This window comes from Plectrocnemia conspersa, unplaced genomic scaffold (genome assembly GCF_051122295.1).
Source record: "Plectrocnemia conspersa isolate PC_06_02 unplaced genomic scaffold, ASM5112229v1 ptg000012l, whole genome shotgun sequence".
Lineage (NCBI taxonomy): Eukaryota > Metazoa > Arthropoda > Insecta > Trichoptera > Polycentropodidae > Plectrocnemia > Plectrocnemia conspersa.
The window spans coordinates 2,177,652-2,200,496 of record NW_028277176.1 but is presented as its reverse complement, the minus strand read 5'-3'; the positions used below and the strand labels follow the sequence as shown (position 1 = coordinate 2,200,496).

Sequence of the window (22,845 nt, the reverse complement as noted above, 5' to 3'; positions counted from 1 at the left end):
TTTGTTTGCTGAGTGGTGCGACTTATTCAATCAATTAGAAGGCAAAAAACTGTTTTGTAAATAATTTATTATATCATACAAATGTAAAATTAAAATAAAAATAAAAAAGCAGGTGTCAATATCAAGGGGCGTTGATCCAAAAGGTTTGTAGCAAGCGTTGATGTAGTGCTCTTCTGAGTCAATCGCTCTCTTTGCTCCCTTCGAGTGTCTTAAATCCTGAATCGAGTCAAAGATCTATGTTACTAAGTCCATATTCGCTTCTTCGTGATAGCTTGGCCTAATGTAAGAAAAGGCTGTACTGGTAAACTCCGCCTAATTATGTACAACCATTTATTAAAGAAAGAATGTGTTTTCTGGGTGGCCCTTTATAAGCAAAATTATTGTAGTCCCTCCGATGATGACAAAAATAATTAAACCAATATTTAACAAGGTATGTGACTAATATACCATACACAAATTGCACATAATGTTATGGTTACGATAATTAGTTCATTAATGGTTGAATCTGTCTTTACCAGTTCGGAAAATCCAAATTATTCGATTGATGCTTTTAACTGGAAAATTATGTAGGAATCCCGATTTCGGTTTTGAGGCCAAAGTGGTGTGACTTTACAGACAAAGAACTACAAAAACTCTGGTAACACTATATTTTATAAACATATATAATTTACCACAAATGTAGATGCCGCTAGCAAGCCTTGGAATACAGAAAGTCTTCGCGGGCGTGTCGAGTTGTATTATTGTCGGCAGTAGAGCAGTTAGGATTCGTTGTGATGTGTTCTCAATTATTCGTAGTTTTCAACTACTCGAATATTGAATAAACATTGGATCAAGTATCCGAATATTTTAATATATTAATATTTTTTCGGTTTTTACCATATTTTTTTATTTCATCAATTAGTGCAAAAAATCAATTAATTGTCTGTTAAATACTATTTAATTAAAAATAATTATTAGTTAGAATTTTTTTTAATTAATCATTGCTTACTTTCATAATTGCTTAACTTTTGAATTTTATAAAATATGCATAATACAATGCTGTGAGGGCGTCAAATGACTTTTTCTGTGACTTAATGAAAAGCTTCAGAACCTAACTTAATTAAAAATATAAAATACGAGCATATTGAAAAAAATATTAATAAATTACATAATTACCAAACGTTTTTCAAAACATTCCATTTTTTTATAAATCCAATATATATACTACACCGCCCTCAATAAATCATAGAAAATGAATAGTTCTATTAACCATTATTCGATCGATGAAGAATAAAAAAACTGGTTTAAAATAAACGGTAATTTGTTTGATCACCATTCTTAAACACATCAAATAGGCGGATAACTATCGCGGTTAAAATAATTCGATCCCGTTAATTTCGATCGTAGTACTATTTTTTTTAGCCTGAACGCGTTTTAATAAATTTATTCGTATTAGAAAAATAAATCTTCATTCATAAAATACTACTCTGCAATTATGGGTAGAAAAAAAATACGTTAATAAGAAAACTTATTGATGGATGTTGATAAAACGTAAAAGCTCTGTCAACGTTCCGTTACGCCAGTAAAGTCAGTAGAGAAGACATGACAATGAATACATAAATTTCGCACTACCAGTTTATGTTTTGAACGTTAAACTACATTCTGATTAGTTCTTAGTATCTCACGGTAACTGTTAATTGAACTATATTTCAATACAATTAAAATTAATAGGTGTATAGATGTAAATCACAATTGATCTGTATATTATTAAGCGGTTAAAATATTCCAAAAATGTTGTTGCTAAATATATTTTGCGAATAATAATTTATTCGTAAATTTATACTTCATATACAAAAAATAGTTATTGAATCAGATTATATTATATTAGTTTTTTGTGGTGGCCTAAAATCCGAACGATATTCATCTAACTAAGTCTCTATAACTGATAATTTAGGAAGATATAATATATTTAAATATATACAAATATTATATACATATATTAAATAATAATAATAAATAATTTAACTCTTAATAAATCAATGGAGACTACACAAAAATAGTATAGATTAACCATTTTTAATACATTTTCTTCATAATTCATAATTTAATTAAAAAAATATTTCTCCAATCCTAAAGTATTATGAACTGCGCTAATATTTTTAATTGTATAAAAAATGACGCAAACATATTATTAAAAATTTATTGTAATACATATTGCAATATACAATATCTTCTTCGCGTATTGCAGTAGTACGTAATCGGTCGTCAGTACGTCGCTGTTCAGTGCAACTTTTAATTTAAACGTGAAAAATAGCACAGGGGACCTAAACATCAGCAAGAATGACATGTGCAAATGTTACGTCGCCGTTTGCGAGGTGTTCTTGTGACAGAAAGACAAACAAACACATGAATTTTCTGTTTTACTGTATAGATTAGTAGTCTTCAACCTTTTACAGTTTTTGAAACCGTTCTAGTTTATAATATTCTCCATGAAACCCTTAATTTTAATAGCATCTTATGTAAACCACCTATATTTTAAAAAATTGTTTGCATTCAATGGCCTTGAATTGATATAATTTACAATTTTAACACAATTATTAAGAACAACTTTTAGTTATCGGCAGTTATAGATATTTGTTTTATTAATAAAATTGTTGAATTTTGTCTCAGTAGTCTCATAAACGCAGAACCCTTTCAAAATGTATGCAGGACAAAATAACCAAATATATTTGGATTAATTTAAATTATACATATCTTAGATATATTTATATTCTATGTATTATCATATATTAAAATAATAATACAATTATGTATATCTCAATCAGCACAAAATATCACTTCAAAGAATAATTCCGCAAAGGGGACATACTACAGTAGGAGACTCTTTACATTACTATAATAGTAACAAAAATATTTTGATGTGATTTACATTATAATAAATTTATATTTTTAATGTTTTTAAATTATTTTAAAATATACTATTAATCATAGTAAAATATAAAAAATGCAGTTAACATTATTTACTGAGTATTATGTCAAAGTAAAATTGAATCAAAAATATGTTATCTTAACATAGTAAAGCTATCTCACCTTTAAAATAATGTATCTGTACATTTAAATATAGTTCAATTGTATTTTAAAAATGTTTTTTCAGCGTAAAAGAATATTAGCACATTCCTTGCGAATCTCATCAGTAGATCTAGTCTGCTCCTCACAGCCTCGCGCCAAATCGATCGACATAATCTGTCGGTCACGAGTTTGGTCGTTGAACCTGGATTGTTTACCTCAGGTGGTCGTGTGCCAAATTCTACTCTCTACGATCATCCATAAGAGCGTCGGTCTGAAGGGCTAGACCAGAAGAGTTGGGGCCAACAGCCTCTAGGCCTATATAAGAGGAGATCTCAGCCCCGGACGACTATTGCCGCAGAAGCGTCGAATAAAGCGCGATCTCATCAACATGTGGAACAAAGTAGTTATACTGATGGGACTGGTGGCTGTGGCCACGGCTCAGATACCGTCATTGGGATGGTGTCCCGACTATCAGGTGGGTTTTGAATTATCCCATAAATGAAAATCTGGGTAGAATGACCTGGGAACAGAAAAATGCTGATCTGTATCCATGTCATTCCTTTTACAAGTATGTTAGTCTTATCCATTTTTTACAGATTACAAATCGGTGTCTCATAAAGTATTTTTTTATCATAAAAAACTTTTATGGTGTGGTTCCATTGATCGCTCTGTGATTTTTTTAGCATGAATAACATTTGGTTCATTATAATACAACTAGTTATTTTGATAAACAAACTAGTGTTTCAAAATTATTTAAGATAATCTTATTTTCATAGTTTTATTTTATTTTACAGTATGTAAAACTATATTTTGCCATCTAAACAATGTTCTAAAATATTTTAAGGAATTTTTTTTATTTTATAAAAGATAAAATCAGGATTAACTTATATAAACATACTTATTTATTTACATATTTTTTAAATTTAGGTTACAATAAAAATAATATTTATTTCAGAGCCTCTTATTTCCAAAGTATAGATATCAACAAAATATTACTAAGCAACCCTTATCAATTCTTTTATAATTTTGGACACGATAACTTCCGTAGTTTTAATTAGGTTTCCAGTAATATTTTCTCTAAAACTGATCTAATAAAATGTATCCGTTATGAAAATCTTATAATAAAAATTAATTCAACATAAGTAGGACTTTAAAATTATTCTATAAATATAATAATAATTAGCAAATTTATAAATATTTTTTAATAATATAAAAATTATGTATAATTTCAAATTAAATTAACAACTATTATTTTTGAGTTTTATAATTAGCCTTGATGTATATTTTTTATACATTTCTTACACGGTCTCTAGAAAGTACCCTCGTTGTAAAATCTAAAGAATCGGGTGTATGTTTACATATACAACATTTTTAATTCATTAAAAATGTTTTTATTAGTTTATTTTATAGTTAAAAATATAATTGATAATGACCATATTATTCAGGATATAAATAAAACATTCAGTGTATAAGTTTTGCTTGCATAAATAGGTATAGCAACCTTAAATATCTACTACCTGAAAACTTCGTTATTATCCACATATTTTATATATATTATTTTGCAAATATACATATGTATATATTCTTTCAAAGAATACTTTTTTAGAGTTTCGCTAATTGACATTGAATATTTACGTTTACGGCCCATTGAACTTTTCACACTAGCTCAGTAATTGCTCTTGTACTATAACCATTGATATGTTTCAGCCTATGGCAAAGTTCGATATGAACCGGTTCTTGGGTCAGTGGCACGAAGCTGAGAGGTACTTCTCTTTAAGTGAAGTTGGCAGTAGATGCGTCACGACTAACTATGAGAAGATGCCTGACGGACGAGTATGGGTATCGAACGAGATCAGAAATTCATTGTGAGTATTCATATAATATACTACTTATAATATTTAATTATGAACATAACTTTATTAGTTTCTCAATATAATATAACATATGTATGTAAAAAAGTGCAGCTCTTCCGAAATATTGAACGTGAATTTTTATCATATTTATTAATTTTAGGATAACTTCTCTATTTAGTAAATATACAAATAATCATTTATTGTTTTCAAACTAAAGCTTTAATAAATGTTTATGTATTTGAAAATAAATCAACTAATATTTCGTAGGGGGTAATGCGAATTTATGTGAATTAAGTTGTACTCAATCATATTCGTTGAAAGGTCTTAAAAATAATTGTGGTAATAGTGATCATAAATAAATATGTTGCTTTACTTCATGGAAAAAAGGACAATATTTTAATTCTGAAAACCAGACTTAAAGCTTTTAATCAAAAGCTTTTTGAGTATTTTTTTAACACCAAATAAATATTATTATCGATGATTAATTTGATCACAATGATTTTTTAGAAACTATTTTACTGGTAATAAATCAGAAAATACCATTGAAGTGAAGTTTATTAAATCTTAGAATTATTTATTAAAAAAAACAGCAATTTTTTTCATTACTGGTATTAAAAATAAACAAATCTTATACAGCCCGATAAAATGTATCTGTATTGTTTCAATGATGACGTCAGATCCGATAATTTTTGGCAAAGTAGAAAAAAACGATATAGTGGATTCCGATAAGCAAAGTGGTAAATACAATAGAGACCTTGAAGCAAACCCTGTGAATAAGCAATTTAAACATTATAACGGATATTAATTTTTTTTAATTCCTAAATAAAAAATCGATATCCGGTTATAATGTTTTAATGTTCATTAGCAGGTTTTTTTAAAAAGTCTCTATTTAAAAGTCATAATATATTTTTATTATAAAAGCAATCACTATATTACAGTAATACATTAATTCTAATAAGATTTTTTTTTTAAGTTATGTATATAAAAAAAAATTAGAAAGTCTAAAATCTTATTATAAAAAAAATTGAGAAGCACTGATCTATTTGTTCGCTTATGTCAATATAATAATTAAATATTTCACACCACTTAATAAAAAAACTTTAATTTTTATTTCTATTATTTTTCAGTTAATTTGGCTTCCAGATTTTTGTTTAATAAAAAGACAATTTTTGTGAAAAATTTTAGCTAATTATTTTAAATATAAAAATTCGCGCTACGCGGCCAAATTAGCATTAACACTTACCCTTACTACTATTAAAGCAATAAGTACATTAGAAATATATTGGTAAAACTCATTTCTTAATGAAAAAAAGATTATACCATTTACAATAAATAAAATAAATGAAAATTTTTGTCCAATAAACTTACTACTATTTTGGCATTACGTATATTATAAATTTATTATTAAAATATATGTATTTCTAAATGAAAAACTTAAAAAATTGCACTGCGCGGCTAATGATTAAAACGTTTTTTTTAATGATTTAATGATTTCTTGTAGTTATGTGATAACACCATTGAAATAGTCTTTCTAAATATATAGTATTTTTGAAGCATTAATAATAAGATGTAGTTAGAATGAGTGTTTTTTGTCTTTGAAAAAGAATATAATTTTTCAGTATTTAAGTGTTTTTCTTAAGGGTTTTATAATATTGTATACTTATTTCATATTTATAAATGTTATTTTTATTTTTTGCTATTTAATTAAAAAAAATATATGTTTATAATAACAAAAATTGGAGAGACTAAAATTCTTTGAAGGCTAAAAACTCGATATGAAAAAAATTGAGAAACATTGATCTATTTATCCCCCGATGTCAAGATAATAATTTATTAATATACTATATTTAATGATATCTTTTATATGAAATATTATATTTCATATAAAAGATATCATTCAGATAATTTTGTGCTGCGCATTTTAATTGGCTTAATAAAATAGAAATTTCTGTGAAAATTTTGGCTCATATAATTAACACATTATAGTCCGTTCACGCGTTTTCGCGTGATAGCAAAACTGTACGGTAATTTAGTTCACGCGTTTTAAATGGTAAAAGTATGTAATTTAAAGATATCATGGAAACGATATAAAACATAAATTTGTATCAATATATGAAAATAAATGTTCATTTGTTTAAATAGCAGACCATAATTTGATGATAAATATAACCATCTTAAACACGCAATTATTTTAAATAAAAAAAATTACATTACGCGGCCAAATTAGCATTAACACTTTAGCGAAATAAAATTTTGTCAGTTAGTGTAAAAATACACTATTAAAGCAATGAGCACATTAGAAATGTATTGGTAAAACATATTTCTTTATGAAAAAAATTCGCACTACGCGGCCAAATAAGCACTAACATTTTTTCTAAATAAAATTAATAAAAATTTGAAAGCACAATAAATTTAAAAATAATTTTATAGACAAATGTATGTAAGGTTGCTGCTTTGTAAAAAAATAATTATACCTCTTTAAATACTATATTTATATAGTCATAAAAATAAGCTGTTTTAAACTTATTTTTTTAATGGTTTAATCAAAGCTATGTTAAAATACCATTAAAATAGACACAAAAATTAGACTTTCTGAATATATAGTATCATCTGATGTGTTGTAGTTAAAATAAATGTTTCTTTTTCCTTGAAAAAAAACTGATTTTTCAGTATTTTAGTATTTTTCTTATAGATGTTATAAGATAGATAGATTTAAAAAACTGGCAATAATAGTACTTCTGAAATAAAAATGATAATGTAAATGAAAGTTGAAAGTAGTTCAGAAAAGCATAACATTAACAGTTAATGTTTAATTCACAAACAAAGATTAAGAAGATTTATGGAAATAGATTAATCTCATAAAAATTTTACTTTTTCAATGAGTACACTCCGAATATTAAATCATATGAATATTTGGAACGTGCTAAAAAATCTTTAACTGAACATGTCAGATATAAATTTATGATAAAGATTAGATAATATCTAGCAATAAATGTGCCTAAGGTGTAAATCAAATTTATCAAGTTTCTTAAAGTGATTCTCAATCTATTATAATACTAAAATATATATTACAACGTTGAATATTTGGATTCACACTAAAGCTAAATAGTTTTCTGACGTATGTTTATATTTAGTTGACAATTTAATTTAAGCTATTACTGCGTACGGAATATTTATAATATTTTAATTATATATAATTCATAATCTATTATAGTACTGGCGTCAAACGAGTGGTAGAAGGACAATTGCAAGTCATCGGTAGAGACGGAGAAGGAAAACTTTCAGTAAAATACACATCACTTCCAGTGCCATATGAAGGACAGTACCTCATCTTAGACACCGATTATAAATCATTTGCTGTCATGTGGTCTTGCAGTGGAGCTGGACCAATTCATGCCCGTAAGTTTAACATTTTTAATAAGTAAGACTAAAAGAATATGAATATTTGACTATGAAATTCGGCAGAGAACGCTTGGATATTGACCAGAGAAAGATTAGCACCCGGAGCCATTCTTCAGCGTGCGTATGGAATTTTGGACAAATTGAAGATCTCCAGGGCTTTCTTTGTACAGACGAATCAAGAAGATTGCACTGTACAACCAGCTCCTTTGGATTCCGTTGATCCTACACCAGATCCAACACCTGTTGAAGCCGAAGAAGATCTAAAGTCGAAGAATGTAGATGGGCCTGTAATCCCGGCGGTAGAAGCTGTAGTTGTACAAGAAAAGATAGAAAAGGTTAGATTATTTTATTAAATAATATAATATTATTTATTCATATGCATTTAATTTCAGAAGGTAGAGAAAGTTGTTGAAGAAGTTAAACCAGCAGTAGCAGTTAAATCTGTACCTGAATTGATCCATGCGAGTGCTGAACAGATACCCTCTTCTGATAAAAAAGAGAAAGTTGTAGAACCTATTATTGAAGATAAAATTGAAGAAGTCAAGAAAGATATTGTTGAACTTGAAAAATTAGCAGAGCCCTTGGAAATAATAGAAAAAGTTAAAGAAGAAATCAAACCAGCCAAAGTAGTCGCCGATGAGGTACAACAAATAGTTCCTGAAAAGGTCGAACCTGTCATCGAAAAAATTGATCCTGTCCCCGAAAAAATTGATCCTGTCCCCGAAAAAGTCGAGAGCGAAAACAAAGTCGAGAGTAAGAAGGTGGAATAACTCCATGACTATTTAATTTTAAGTAGGAAATTAACGTTAAGTCTCTCAATCTTTTTCGTAGCCCTGGACAAGGGCTGACAGTTGAAAAAGTCAGTGCCAAATAATATTAATCGATTAATATAACTAATATATTGTGTATTGAATGACATTATTATAATATAATGGAAATAAAGATTTACGACAAAAAAGGATATTTTATTGATTTATGCCGATGCGTGTCAGTTAAACGAGTCACTAAGATATCATATTATCTAATAGATAAGCTAATATTTACTTCAGATAAACGATTAAAAAAATATTCTAAGACTAATGTTTATAGAGTAAGCAATTTTCCATTTAGTCATCAGGTAAATTTTTATTTTAAATAATACATTTATACGTAAATCTTTTATAAGTATTATAAAAAATCGTTTTTTACCATATATAAGCTTGAATGTATATTTGATCGCTTTCGTAGGTTATCAAAATTAATTAAAAATATAAATAATATTTTTAAGTATTTTTCAATATATAAAAAAATATTATATAACTACATATTTATTTCATCTTAAAATTTGCATTGTAAATTAATGTAAATGTTTCAAGACATTCAAAAATATTTTAAATATTGTATATATTGCTGTGTATTTTGTGAGAATTTTTTATCTGAATTGTATTACATACGTAAGTGTCATAAAATTGAAAAAAAACCAATGAAAATCATGTTTCTTTAAATATTATAAAATTATTATTATTAAATATAAAAATGACTTTAAATAATCACCGAAATATAAAATAAACTAACTACGTTAATATTAAAAAAACTGTACCAATTTAGATAGAATAAGAAAAGATGTATCTAAACGCTGATTTATTTTTTTATTTTTTACTACAATACCTTATATTATATATTATATCATTTCGTTCAAGGTTTAAAAAGTTTGTTTCAAAAGACATTAACTAAACAAAGACTTATTTGAAAATCGAGTTATTTTTGTGCCAAGCATCCTGTGTATGAGTCTAACAAATTATAGTTTTAATTTATACCAAAGATTACTAAAACAATTATATTTCAACTTTAAAAGAAAACAGATTATCTACAATAATTAACTGTAAAAAATTCTTAACACGTTAATTAATTTTAATGACTTTTACAAGACATTATTGAAAATACGCATTTTTACTGACAGACTAGACAAGTAGTTTGCAAGTATATTTTACTTATTATTTTAGCATATTTATATTTATATTTTGTATCACTGTGATTAGGGTTCTTAAGTATTTTTTTTAACTATTCAAATATTGAGTAAAAATTGGCGAAGTATCTGAATATCCAAATATATTCGTAATTTTTTTCACGGTTAAATAGAATAAAAAAGATTAAATCGCCTGTAAAATAATATTTTATTAAAAAATATTTATTGATTAAAATTAAGTGTTTTATTACCTAAATTAAAAGATGTATTTTATTACATTAATTAACTACTTTTTGAATTTTATAAAATTTGCATAGCACAATGCTGTGCGAATTACTGTGAGGGCGTCAAAAATAGGCTTAATTTATTATTTAATACTTTTTGGTCAGGGTGGAATAAAATTGGTTTATAAATTTATATATAAAATACAACCACTCTTTATGTTAAAAATCGTACATATTTTATATTTTTCATGTTCTATATCTTCATTTAATAAAAATGCACTGCAGACAATTTTTTTTTCGATAAAATCAAACATGTTTGAATTCAATGTTACATTTTTGACAGATAATGCCTGTTTTTGAGATAAGCGTTAAACAATATTAAAGGGCCGAGCTTAAAAATATTTTGTTTTTTCAATACGTGAATTCTACGAATTCGGTCATAGTAAACACACCACAAACAAAATAAAGGATTATGGATTTTAGAGCGGCACTAGTCAATTGGGTATATTAAGAGAAAAAACGACTACATGTGTTGCTCAACTATACAAATTGTTAAATCATAAGATTTTTTCAATTTTCATTCTAAATAGAATAAACGAATATTTCACGAATACGCAAATTTAATTCCAGATTGGATCCCAGATTCTTTCTGTATATATAGAGAGAGAGAAATTTAGATGCCGCTTTTAGTTGGTGGAGTGGAAATGGCAGGTCTTGGAAGTCAGAAAGTCTTCTCCGGGGTGTTGAGTTGTATTATTGTCGACTATAATATCTGTGGAACAACTAGGATTCATTGTGATGATCGCACACACACACACACATACGAAATGTGTTTACTTCTTAATAGAAACGGTCCAGGTGCTCATTTCGGCGATCGACGAGGTTTTTGAAATATTTCTGATATTATTTGATATTATTTGTTTTTTTATTTATTTATTTACAATCTGGCTATACATAAACAGTTAGTATTTTTTTATTATGATATTGGCATGTAAAGAAAACATCCCATTGGATTCCTCACTCATTTCAATTTTAAAAATCAGAGATTCTGTTTTTTTTATCCAATCACTAATAATTTCTCAAGAAGTTAATCTCTTACAATTTCCCCGATCATTTAAAATGCGGAACGCTAGCATCTTATACTTACGATTCTGACTTGAAATATAGTTGAGTTAAGTCTTGTACTGGCATCCAGCGAAGCTTACGATAAATCGACACGGACACTTTTTAGAAAAACATAAAAGTAACCGCTTCTATTTAGCGTCATCTGGTTCTGACAAGCACTCTCCTTAAATTAGCAAGAGTTATTCTCGATCTTTGAGATGTCTATATCAAATAATATACAAACATATTTTTACTGCCACACATTTTTTACGATACGACGTTTCGCCCAAAAATGTTTTAATTTAAAAAAAGGAGTAAAATTCCTTTATTGGACTAATTTTCTTTGCAGTGAAGTACACGTTTTGTTGCTAGTTGATTTATATATTTTTTTATAAAATATTTTTTATCGTAAAATTATTTATATAAATAAATTAAAACCGCATATCTTATCAATTTAAATTTTACAACTTAAAAGATTTCACAGTCAAAAAATAATTAATTAAATAATAAATAATTACTTGAAATCCTCTGTCAATACGGTGACGAAACACAGAAACATATAAAACGGTGCGCGTCTAAACAAATAAGACAAGTTAAGTGATAACCAAGTACGAGTAACTGGTTGTGCATTTTATAAAAAAAAAACATTAAAAATTGATCATTACATAACAAAACAAAATTACTAGAATTTAACAAATTCATAGTTTTCAACCAGTTGTCCTCGTCAATATACTTCCTGTATTTTTTTATTCAGCTCATTAGAATCAGTTGAACTGTTAACGTCCACCAGCAAGGTATTTTCTTTGTTTATTAAAAATAATAATAGCTAAATAAATATAAATTTATTGATTTTTAGACAACATCACTATTACAATGAATCTATTGACTATCGCCTTATTTTGCTTAATCGGTATTGCTAGCGCTCAAGTTCCTTTTTTTGGAAAATGTCCTACTGTGAGCGTTAAACAAGCTTTCAGCGTTGCAACGGTATGAAATAAAAATATAATTAAAATATAATATCGATCCTAATAAGTTTTTATAGTATTCAGGAAAATGGTATGAAAATAGAAAATTCTTTTTTATATTTGAATTGGGAGGAAAATGCATTACAGCTGATTATTCATTAAATGCTGATGGCTCAGTTAAAGTTGTCAACACCCAGACGAATATAATGTAATAATTTTGCCATATTCTGTTGAATATTTATTTTAAATATATTACATAATTTAATCCATAATTTTCAGAACCAATCAAGCAAAGAATATTACAGGATCTGCTGTATTAGCTAATATTACAAGTGGAGAAGGTAGTTTAATAGTTAATTTCCCGACAGCTCCTATACCTTCAACTACTCCAAATTATCTGGTTTTGGACACAGATTACATCACTTATTCGGCTGTGTTTTCGTGCAGATCTTATGGATTATTTAACATTCGTATGATTTTTTATATATTTTAATAGTTTATTTATAGCAATACTGATAATATTGATTTTATTTTATTTTACAGAAAGCGCGTGGATTCTCACAAGAAATAGATTACCAAGTCAAAGTACTGTAGATTTAGGTTTAGCTGCATTTAAAAAATATAATATTGATGTAAATAAATTAATTGTAACCAATCAGGCAGACTGTTAATTTTTGTAAATATTATACTGCATAAAATAATTAATAAAATGTTTATTGATGATGGTTTGAATATTGACTAAATATAAACTAAATGTGGATTTATAATAAATAGTTTTTACTTACGATATTAATCTAAAGATGGTGTTTATTTTATTTATATTTAAGCGAACATTTGAAGTATATCTTAAATTTAAAAAAATATATTTAATACATATTTTTAACATCTGATATATAAAATAAACTTATATATCATATAAATATATAAAAACATATATTTTAATCCTATGTATTGAAACTTTTATTGTAAGTTCCTTAGGTTTTTGTGCTTGTTTTATCTATAGTATATACAAGTAATGTTGGGGTTATTTTAAGTGTTGGTGTCATTTTTAGTTCCATTTTATTTTTGTAATTGTTGCATATGTTGTCTCTTATTTTCTTCCAGTATTAATTTGAATATTAAATTCAGATACATCTTATTTCAAAACTTTAAGTTTTGACAGTGGCGTAGCTATGAGGGGGCGGGCCGCGCCGGGCGGCACTTGCTTGGGGGTTGGCATATTCGCGATGGGATCGTCTAGTGTGCTTCTTAAGCCTTAATGCACTAAAACATATATAAATCCACGAATAAAAAGAGCTTAATACTAACCAATTTATTATTTTAAGAAATGCTGATTTTATGACTCAAGGATATATAATAATTCCTTATAAGAATCACCCTAGGCCAGGGTTTCCCAAACTTTTTTAGCGGCGGAACACTTGGCAAATCCGAAAATTTTGGCGGAACACTTAGCTTATTTTTTAGGTTGGGTAAAAAATGTTATTAAATTTATTTAATAAACATAAAAATATCCAAAAAAATAAAACTCTTAATGACTCTGATGATTTTGGGTTCTTAAATTACAATTTTATTATATCAGGCACAATATTGGTCAGTTGTATTCTCATATCTGCCGTAGCGTCGAGTCTATTTCTGTATTTTGTTTTATTTGAAATATATTTAAAAAATCCCACTTCGCATAAATACGTCGTGGAAAATGGAAGTAAACAAACCAGAGATTGTTTTGACACATTGGGAAAATCTTCAGTCACACTCGCCCAGAATCATTAAAGGCTGATCTTTATATTTTTCTTTCAAATCAGAGTCATTAATTAATTTAACTAAATTCTCATAATCCCTTGCACTTAAGTCCACTGGTTTAACTGTCACGGAAAATGGATACCGAACCCAGGAATCGTCCTTACTAGTTTTCGGAAAATATTCCGAAAGTTATTTTCAAGTTTTATAGGTGTTCTAAAAATACTTGTGAAACTTTTTTATCAAATTAAAAATTCAATTAAATTAAACATTCAAACAAGACAGGAAAACAATCAAAATTATTAGATTCAACCGATAAAATCTAAAATTGTAATTTTTTATCAAAAGATTCAATTTTATCTCTCATATTAAAAATTATAATACTTTTTCCTTGTAATAAGTTAACATCATTGCACTTTGTAAAAATATCGGCCAGATATGCAAGATGTATCAACCAGGAAGGATTTGGTAAAAATTTGATAAAATAATGTTGCAAATTATTTTGTGCCTTCAAGAAGACTAATAATTTATTTCGAAGTTCATAAAGTCTTAATAGTGCTTTTCCTCTGGATAGCCATCTCACTTCAGTATGTAATAAAAGTGCTTTATGTTTACTACCCATTTCATCGCACAAAATTTTAATGAATCTGGATTGAAGTGGTCTAGATTTTACATAGTTTATCATTTTCACGGCTTCTACATAACATTTTTTAAATTTGTGGAAATTTTTTTAGTCAACAGTGCAAGTCTATACAAAATACAGTGACTGCTAGTATCTCTTGTAGCTACTTTCAGGATACGTGATACAACACCTAACATTTTTCTTACCATTGCACGAGCACCATCTGTACAAATATCAATACACTTTTCCCAGCCCATCTCTTGTTTTGTAATGTAATCATTAATACTGTAGTTTTTCCATGTATATATGCACACGTGAGTAAATCTTCTTCAATACTTTTATCATATGTGTAACGAACAAATACCAATAGCACAGCTAGTCCTGCAACATCTGTAGATTTATCTATTTGCAATGTATATTCACTGCAAAGTCCATGTCGACGAATTAACTCTAGTAGAAATATCTTTAATGCGTCGTGAAACATTTCATTTTCAGTTTCAGCCATTGTAATCATTTGAAATTTGAACTTTTCTAGTGAGTCACGCTGTCTCTTAAAATATTGCATGTATTTTCCTTGGAATCAGAGTGTGTCGTTTCGAAGTGCCTTCGAAGCTTAGCTGGAGCCCAAGAACTGTTTGCGAGTATTTTTTGACACAAAACACACATTGCATCAGGAGCATCTGAATTGCCAATATACGTAAATCCAAAATTTAAATAACTTTCATCGTACTTTAATTTTGGTCTGTTCATAGATGACACTTGTTCTTTATTCGATTTTGAAGAAATCACAGTTTTTGGATTATTTTCTTCTTCGATGTAGACGTATTAGTAAAAGTATTTGGCCTTTATTTCGTCAAATTTCCTGTTTTCAACCAAAGATCCATGGGTAGTTTTTGAATAATATGTAAATTCTGTAATTTTTTTTTTTTTTGCAAAATGTAAAAAATCTGTAGCAATCAGACTAAATTAATGTACAAGAAAATCGATTCATTTTTATGCAAACTTTATTTAATTCATTTACATTTCCAAAAGTATACACCCAATCCTGTTTTAACGCAATAAATTAATACGTAGAATGGCGTGAAAAATTATCCGCCATAACCTTTTGTAAATTTGACAGATTGGATCCTAAGATTGAAAAATCTTGTATAAAAATCACGTACAAGTGAATTTGCGTAAATTAATCGTGTAAAAAGTGGCATTCGTGGCACCAAAGAAATTGCATAAAAGTGACATCACATAAATAAAGTTTTCATAACAAACACTGACATATGTAACTTTTCCCTCCAGAATTTGTACACATCAATGTTGAATATTTAGCACATATTTTAAAGTTTTTCATCAGATTTATAAACAATTTTTATGTATTAGCAAGACTAACAATATTTTTAATCTACTCCAAATTTTTGTGAAATATCTATTTCGGCTCCGCGGAACACCTATTTCGGCTCCGCGGAACACCAGTGTTCCGCGGAACATAGTTTGGGAAACCATGCCCTAGGCAGCACACACCCTAGGCAGCACATACCACAGAGATAATTACTTTATTGAATCCTTGTAGAGAGTAGCGATTTCATTAAAACAGTCTAATACTATTATTTTTTGATCGCTTGTTAGTTAATCAGGTTAGTGATTAAACATTATTTTATTTTATCCATCATCAAAAATAATATATCTTCTGCCATTTTTAAAACGGTTAGTTTTAAAAATTTTTAGTTAGTGGAACAAATAAAAAGCACTTGTCAGTGCTTTTTATTTGTTCCACTTAGCTTAAAAACTTTTAACGATGCACACATCCGCCGAACACAAAGGTCAAACGCAGTTTTTTATTATTACATATCTACATATTAAGATAATTTTTATATCTCAAAATAAAAGACAAAATTAATAGCAACTCAGAATGAGTATAGTAAATTTCTTGTAACAATTGTAACAAAATTTACATTGGTCAGATAAACTGTAAGATTTCACAAAGAAACATAGAACATAAAAATGCTTTGATGAAAAATCAAAGACCACGCAGTTCAAGAGTCTACGTCGACTAAGATAAGGTCATAATTACGCCCAACATGATGACCCCAACATCAGTGGTCGAAACGTCGGTAAACGAGATGCTAATAAATAAAATAAAAATTATATATATATATATATATATATATATATATATATATATATATATATATATATATATATATATATATATATATATATATATATATATATATAGTGTAATTTTGTGCTAGCGATAATATTTAATAACTGTATATATATTTAATATTATTTAAGATGTGTGTGTAGTTAATATATACATACATATAAAAACAATGTAAGTAATATCCTTAATAAATGTTCGAATAGTTTTTATTATGCAATATGATTTTTTATTTTATTCTTGATAAATATTGTATTATAAAACACATGCGTCACTTACGCCTTTTCCGGAAATCTATATTTATAGTAATATTTAATGCAGTAAATAAAATAACTTCTTATCTCACACACATAAAATTTGATTAAATAATCAAAATAAGTCCAGCAAAAAAGATCTGTCTGGTATGTATTCCTGTTTCTTGCAAACCTTTTTATTTGTTTCCTTTGAGCAGCTTTGACTTAAAGTATTTTTCCTGCTCTAAATACACTCCCTTGTAATATAATACTTCTGCAATGCATCATCTCTAAATGAGTCTATCATCATTTCACGCAAATTAATTTTAAACTAAAGTCTTTGTCTTTAGATTGACAATGTCATACATCAAGATTACTCAAAAAATCGACGTATTTATTATATAATTTTAAATTCTAAAAACATAAAAAACGTAAAAACTCTAAAAACACATAAATGCATTACGTGTTTAGTCTTTGTGTATTATAACAACGCAGGTAGTCATTTTTTCTACGGTGTTCTGCTGCATTATCTACGACCAAATTATGCTCTTTTTTATTTCCGAAATTTATCTTATCATCTTTGTCTTATTTATAGCAACAAACAAATTAATTTAAAAAATAATTAAAGCTGTAATTTTTTTATTTTTTTTTATCTCCTTTTAATTAATACGAATAATGTTTATTTTTAATTGTCTTTTTTTGTTGCAGTGGATTTTACTAAAAAAACAATAGTTGGCAACCCCTAAATGTAACCTATATGATTTAGCATAGATACAGTTCTTTAAACTTTAATAAAATGAAAAAAAAAATGCATAGTTAATTGTAAAACCTATTAAAATGACTAAATATTTCATTGCTATTTTTATTTCATTCAGAAATAGTGATTTTTATAAACCTTTTTTAAAAAAGAAAAAAACCACACAGTATATTTTTTGATGTAATACTAAATAAATATATCAATCCAATTTTTCTAGAGGTCTATAAATTTTCAATTTGAGCCAGATATCCAAAATATTTTAGTAGTTTTTTAAAACCATACATTGCGTCATATATTGATTTTATATTGAAATTTTACTTGTTTATTTCACTTAATTTCATAATACGATGAATCAATTGAAAAAAATAATTATAATTAAACGACGAAACTTAAGGTCAGATATTGATTTTATATTGAAATTTAACTCGCCTATTTTACTTTATTTCACAATACTGTGAATCAGTTGTACTTAAGAATCAATTGAAAAAAATAATTATAATCAAACGACGAAATTTAAAATTCATTATATGTTTTTACAAATGCGTTTTTTTCGTTATTCTAAGAACAAAAAAATATGATCATTTTTAATGATGTATATTAAGAAAGAGCTTGGCTATATATTCACAATTTAAAACCAATCATTGTCATTTTAGTGAGTATATTGGAGAACATATACATGAGATTAAAAAGAGTGCTTTGAGAAGATAGTTATTAAATATATAGTGGGTTAAAAATCTAAATGATTATACATGTTGATAAACTTAGTGGTTCAGTTTGACGTATATGATATTATTTTTAGATGTATAATGAATTACTTGAGCATCATTGTCGTGTCTCTTTGGTTGATTGTGGCATCAAAAGCCCAAATTCCACGTTTTGGACCATGTCCCGAAGTTGAAGCAAAACATAATTTGGATATGTTCAAGGTAAACAATTTTGTAATATAAATTATGCATGGAAAGATTTTTTAATTATTTTGCAACACAGTTTTCCGGGAAATGGTACGAGTATGAAAAATACTTCACGCTATCCGAAATAACAGGAAAATGCACAACTTATACATACATGAACGATTCGGACACGACAATGGCAATGACTTTTAAACAAATCGAAATAAAGTGAGTCTTAATATAATATTTTAGTATTATACTGAATAAGTTAAGATGATTCGATTTATATACATATAAAATATATTCAAATTATAGATCTTTTTTTAAACGATTCATTATGAAATGTAATTCATACATAGCAAAGCTTTAGGTTCTATGTTATATTTATGATTTTGTAATACCAAAATGGTAAATTTTTAAATCGCTAGGTTTAAACTAAATTGCATTTTTTTGCCAAAAACATTTAGTAAATTCTTTGTAATATATTTTTAGAAAAATATATATTCTATTATAATTTTATTAATTCAATATAAGGTCAGTTCATACATATTATAAACCATATTATTTAGCCTTGGTAGCTTAAAAATCAATATTTTGCGTCACAAGTGTCTGTAAAAAATATAATAAATTTTTTTTCACCTAGTAGCAAAAAATTAATTACAGAAGTTTATTGTTTATAACGTTACAATGAGAAAAAACTCATATGGTAAGATTGATTTGGTTTGTGTGTAAGATGTATGTATGCGTGTTTTTTGTTTTACGTAATATTTATTTTTTTAAAGAAAATTGGTAATAAACAATTTTAATCGCCTAACCTATTTCTCTGTAACTTATTAATGTAACAGTCGCCATTTTGAAACAATATATTGGAATAAGACTGAGATATTTTCAATTCAAGGTAGCTTAAAAAAACAGTTTGATTGGAATATGATCTGCATTTTCACATCTATCGATTCCAAGAAAATCTCATATATATAATACTATAATATAAGGGATTTTATAGAAAAGATAATTTCTTAAGCAACACATGTTCTTATTAATATAACTAAATCTCGGTTAATCAAAGACTTTTAAACACGGTCTTAACCCAAAAAGTGGGTAAATTAATATTTTTCAAATTCTAGACACAAATATTTTTTTCTATTAAAAAATCTGATTAAAATTATAAAAAACTTTGATAGAATATGTAATTTATATCCTTATGGTTTTTTATATATTATGAGGTTTTTTTATTTAGCAACAATTTAGAAACAAAAATCGATGGAATAGTGTCTTATATAAACAACACTAATAAAGCTGAAATGGATTTAACTTATCCTGGTCTTAATTATGGAGCACCTAGTCCACATTGGATCTTAGATACTGACTACACTAATTTCGCTATAATTTATGGATGCACAAATCTTTTTGAAGTTTTTCATTTAGGTATGTATATTATTATTATTTATATATAACCTAATACGTATTTATTAATCAATGCATTATTTTATAGTGTACGTTTGGATATTGACTAGAGAGCCTAGAAACCAAGACACGACTCAAGCTCACTTTATTTTAAAGAATTACAATCTAGACGCATCTTTACTGATGAGAACCGACCAATTCTTCTGTCCGCGAAATAATTAAACTATGTGTGTGATGTAATAAAATTTATATGTAGATTTTAAAAAATTGGTTTTATTTTTCAAACGTATACAATGTGTACATATGATCGTTAATTTTAAGGACAATTAAACTGATTTGTGGGATAAAGATCACCTTCATTTTGATTGTTAGCCTGCAAAACTTTTCTTACAGTATCTATCTTATCCACGGGTAGTACTTTATTTTTGCTTAAAACCCACAGACGCTCTGAAAATAATAATAAGCAAAATAAATTCATCAATAAATAATAATACAACGTATATAAAATGTAATTACCATCATGCCATAATAAATAATCAGCACAGGCATATAAGACTGCATAGTCATTATAATCAGTATCCAAAACTTGAATATTTGTAGTATATCCCAAGAATGCATCGTCAAAAACAATTGGTAGTGATGGTTTAGTAGAATCTGGTTGAGATCCAACTCCATTGAGTGAAGATGGAGCTTCAGTACTATTTTTCATTCATTAATAAAAATATATTGAAATTATCTTAAAAAATAAAAAATGCTTTCTACTTACGATTCATCAAGCTTTTCAATTCTAACGTTTAATTTGTTCGCATCGCCAGAGAAATAGTATTTTAGACATTTTCCGTTTCTATCAAAGCTTGCAGTGTACTTTTTAATTTCAAACCAGGTACCAAGGAACTGCGTCAAGTTACATATAAATAAAAATAAAAATATGAGTATCATTAAACAGTTTTATTGTCAATATAATACATTTAAACAACTTTAATCAGAAATGTTAAAAATAGAAATAAAAATTTTAAAATTCCCCTTTGTTTGCCCCTGAAAATCATTTTTTTGTCGTTGTCTCTTAATTTTATAACTCCAATTCCGTGTGATTTCCCCATAAATGACCACAATCCCTACATCATTTATATTACAGTTATCTGATTACTTCACATTTAAATATTTAAACATAACTCACCCTATTTAGATCGAAGTTATTCATAGGTGTGATCGCTGGACATCCAAATATAGATGTTTTTTGGCAATTCACAGCCACCACGAGGAGCACAGCAAAAAATATTACTTTAAACATTTTTAATCTAAAACAATATGAAATAGTTAAATCGTACATATGTGTTAATATATTATTATTTACACTAAAACGCACTTTTCTTTGAGTAAATCGCAGTGAAGTTTCTCTTGACTGCCGGTAGCAAATCTTCAATATATAGTAGCGTCTGTTTGATGAATAATGTTTCGTTTTATAAGCATTTTTTGCATCAAGTTTTAAATTCTATAAAAAATATGCGTACTGCGTCATTTATTATTTAATTATCTGCAAGGAAAAATTTAATTAGAAAATACAAAAAGATACAATTTTTTAATTCAATTTTTGAAACAAATGTTTCATTGCTATGCAATAAGCAAATCTAATAAATAAGTAGCACTGTTATTAAAGCGTTAACTTGAGTTTAAGTTTTCTGTATCAATATATATTTAAAACTATATATTTGTCTACAAATAAAAACATTAATATATTTAATTATTAAAAAAACTTTTTATAGAAATAAGGAAAATTTCACAATAATTAAAATAGTTTTTTTTATAAAACATTATAATATTTTTTATTGTGTTTTTAATCATTTGTGTTTATATAATATAAATAACAATACAATATTGTTAATAAAAATTAATAATTTTTTTTTAAATAATAAATTCATGGAATTAATTTTGCGTATTTCTGATAAACTACATAAATTGATGTAAATTTTGAAACCTAATATCATATATATGTATATGTATATAATAATTGAATAAAAATATTTTATTGTAAAAAGACATTGCACTCTTGATTGAAAAATGTTGTTTTTTCTATTATTTTGAAACAGATAATCGCTTTTAACCCTTTCCACGCCATGCACACTATACGAGCCGAATCACCAGAGCGAAACCCATTATATCAAATGATTTAAAGTTAGACTTATTAGTAAGCGATTTAATTTTTATTAATATTATTATTTAAGCTCAAATAGTAAAAAATATTAATGTAAAATCAAGCAGTTAAATTTTTTTTGCGAAAAAAGAGGGTTGCCAAAATAAAATTATGGAAAATGTTTTTTATTTATAAATTTACTAGTGCTAATTTTACGATTAATTCACGAATATTTTAAATATCTCAGCTGAGTTCAACAAAATGGCGACTATAAAAACTGTGGCGGTTCTTTCTTAAATTTGTGCACTAAATCACCGTAACCATGGTATTTTAAGAGAGGAATAGACATAGAGAGATATTTGTATAAAATTAACGTGC

At 26.8% G+C, this 22,845-nt stretch overlaps 3 protein-coding genes across 3 annotated transcripts; 2 read left to right on the top strand and 1 right to left on the bottom strand.

The window, feature by feature from the left end:
• Positions 1-3,243: 3,243 nt before the first annotated feature.
• On the top strand, positions 3,244-9,262 carry LOC148227958 (uncharacterized). Its single transcript, XM_088199476.1, has 5 exons — positions 3,244-3,523; positions 4,756-4,913; positions 8,116-8,300; positions 8,367-8,638; positions 8,696-9,262. Exons 1-5 carry the CDS (start codon positions 3,437-3,439, stop codon positions 9,071-9,073), a joined length of 1,080 nt encoding a protein of 359 aa, XP_088055602.1. The 5' UTR covers positions 3,244-3,436; the 3' UTR covers positions 9,074-9,262.
• Positions 9,263-12,229: 2,967 nt separating this feature from the next.
• LOC148227957 (uncharacterized) lies at positions 12,230-20,603 on the top strand. Its single transcript, XM_088200162.1, has 10 exons — positions 12,230-12,370; positions 12,433-12,563; positions 12,619-12,749; positions 12,821-13,011; positions 13,085-13,141; positions 13,201-13,207; positions 18,842-18,968; positions 19,030-19,160; positions 20,170-20,357; positions 20,425-20,603. The coding sequence occupies exons 2-10, from the start codon at positions 12,450-12,452 to the stop codon at positions 20,556-20,558; spliced, it is 1,080 nt and encodes a 359-aa protein (XP_088056288.1). The 5' UTR covers positions 12,230-12,370; positions 12,433-12,449; the 3' UTR covers positions 20,559-20,603.
• LOC148227956 (apolipoprotein D-like) lies at positions 20,590-21,824 on the bottom strand. Its single transcript, XM_088200351.1, has 5 exons — positions 21,703-21,824; positions 21,514-21,634; positions 21,103-21,230; positions 20,853-21,034; positions 20,590-20,783 (listed from the first exon to the last, which is right to left on the bottom strand). The coding sequence occupies exons 2-5, from the start codon at positions 21,625-21,627 to the stop codon at positions 20,653-20,655; spliced, it is 555 nt and encodes a 184-aa protein (XP_088056477.1). The 5' UTR covers positions 21,628-21,634; positions 21,703-21,824; the 3' UTR covers positions 20,590-20,652.
• Positions 21,825-22,845: the final 1,021 nt, after the last annotated feature.

Coding starts and splice junctions, on each gene's coding strand:
- LOC148227957 (XM_088200162.1), top strand. CDS start 12,450: ATGAATCTATTGACTATCGCCTTATTTTGCTTAATCGGTATTGCTAGC. Junction 12,750..12,820: donor AACACCCAGACGAATATAAT/GTAATAATTTTG, acceptor CATAATTTTCAG/AACCAATCAAGCAAAGAATA. Junction 20,358..20,424: donor TTTTGAAGTTTTTCATTTAG/GTATGTATATTA, acceptor ATTATTTTATAG/TGTACGTTTGGATATTGACT.
- LOC148227958 (XM_088199476.1), top strand. CDS start 3,437: ATGTGGAACAAAGTAGTTATACTGATGGGACTGGTGGCTGTGGCCACG. Junction 8,301..8,366: donor AGCTGGACCAATTCATGCCC/GTAAGTTTAACA, acceptor GAAATTCGGCAG/AGAACGCTTGGATATTGACC. Junction 8,639..8,695: donor TACAAGAAAAGATAGAAAAG/GTTAGATTATTT, acceptor ATTTAATTTCAG/AAGGTAGAGAAAGTTGTTGA.
- LOC148227956 (XM_088200351.1), bottom strand. CDS start 21,627: ATGTTTAAAGTAATATTTTTTGCTGTGCTCCTCGTGGTGGCTGTGAAT. Junction 21,231..21,513: donor ATAACTTCGATCTAAATAGG/GTGAGTTATGTT, acceptor AACTTGACGCAG/TTCCTTGGTACCTGGTTTGA. Junction 21,035..21,102: donor ATTGAAAAGCTTGATGAATC/GTAAGTAGAAAG, acceptor AATGAAAAATAG/TACTGAAGCTCCATCTTCAC.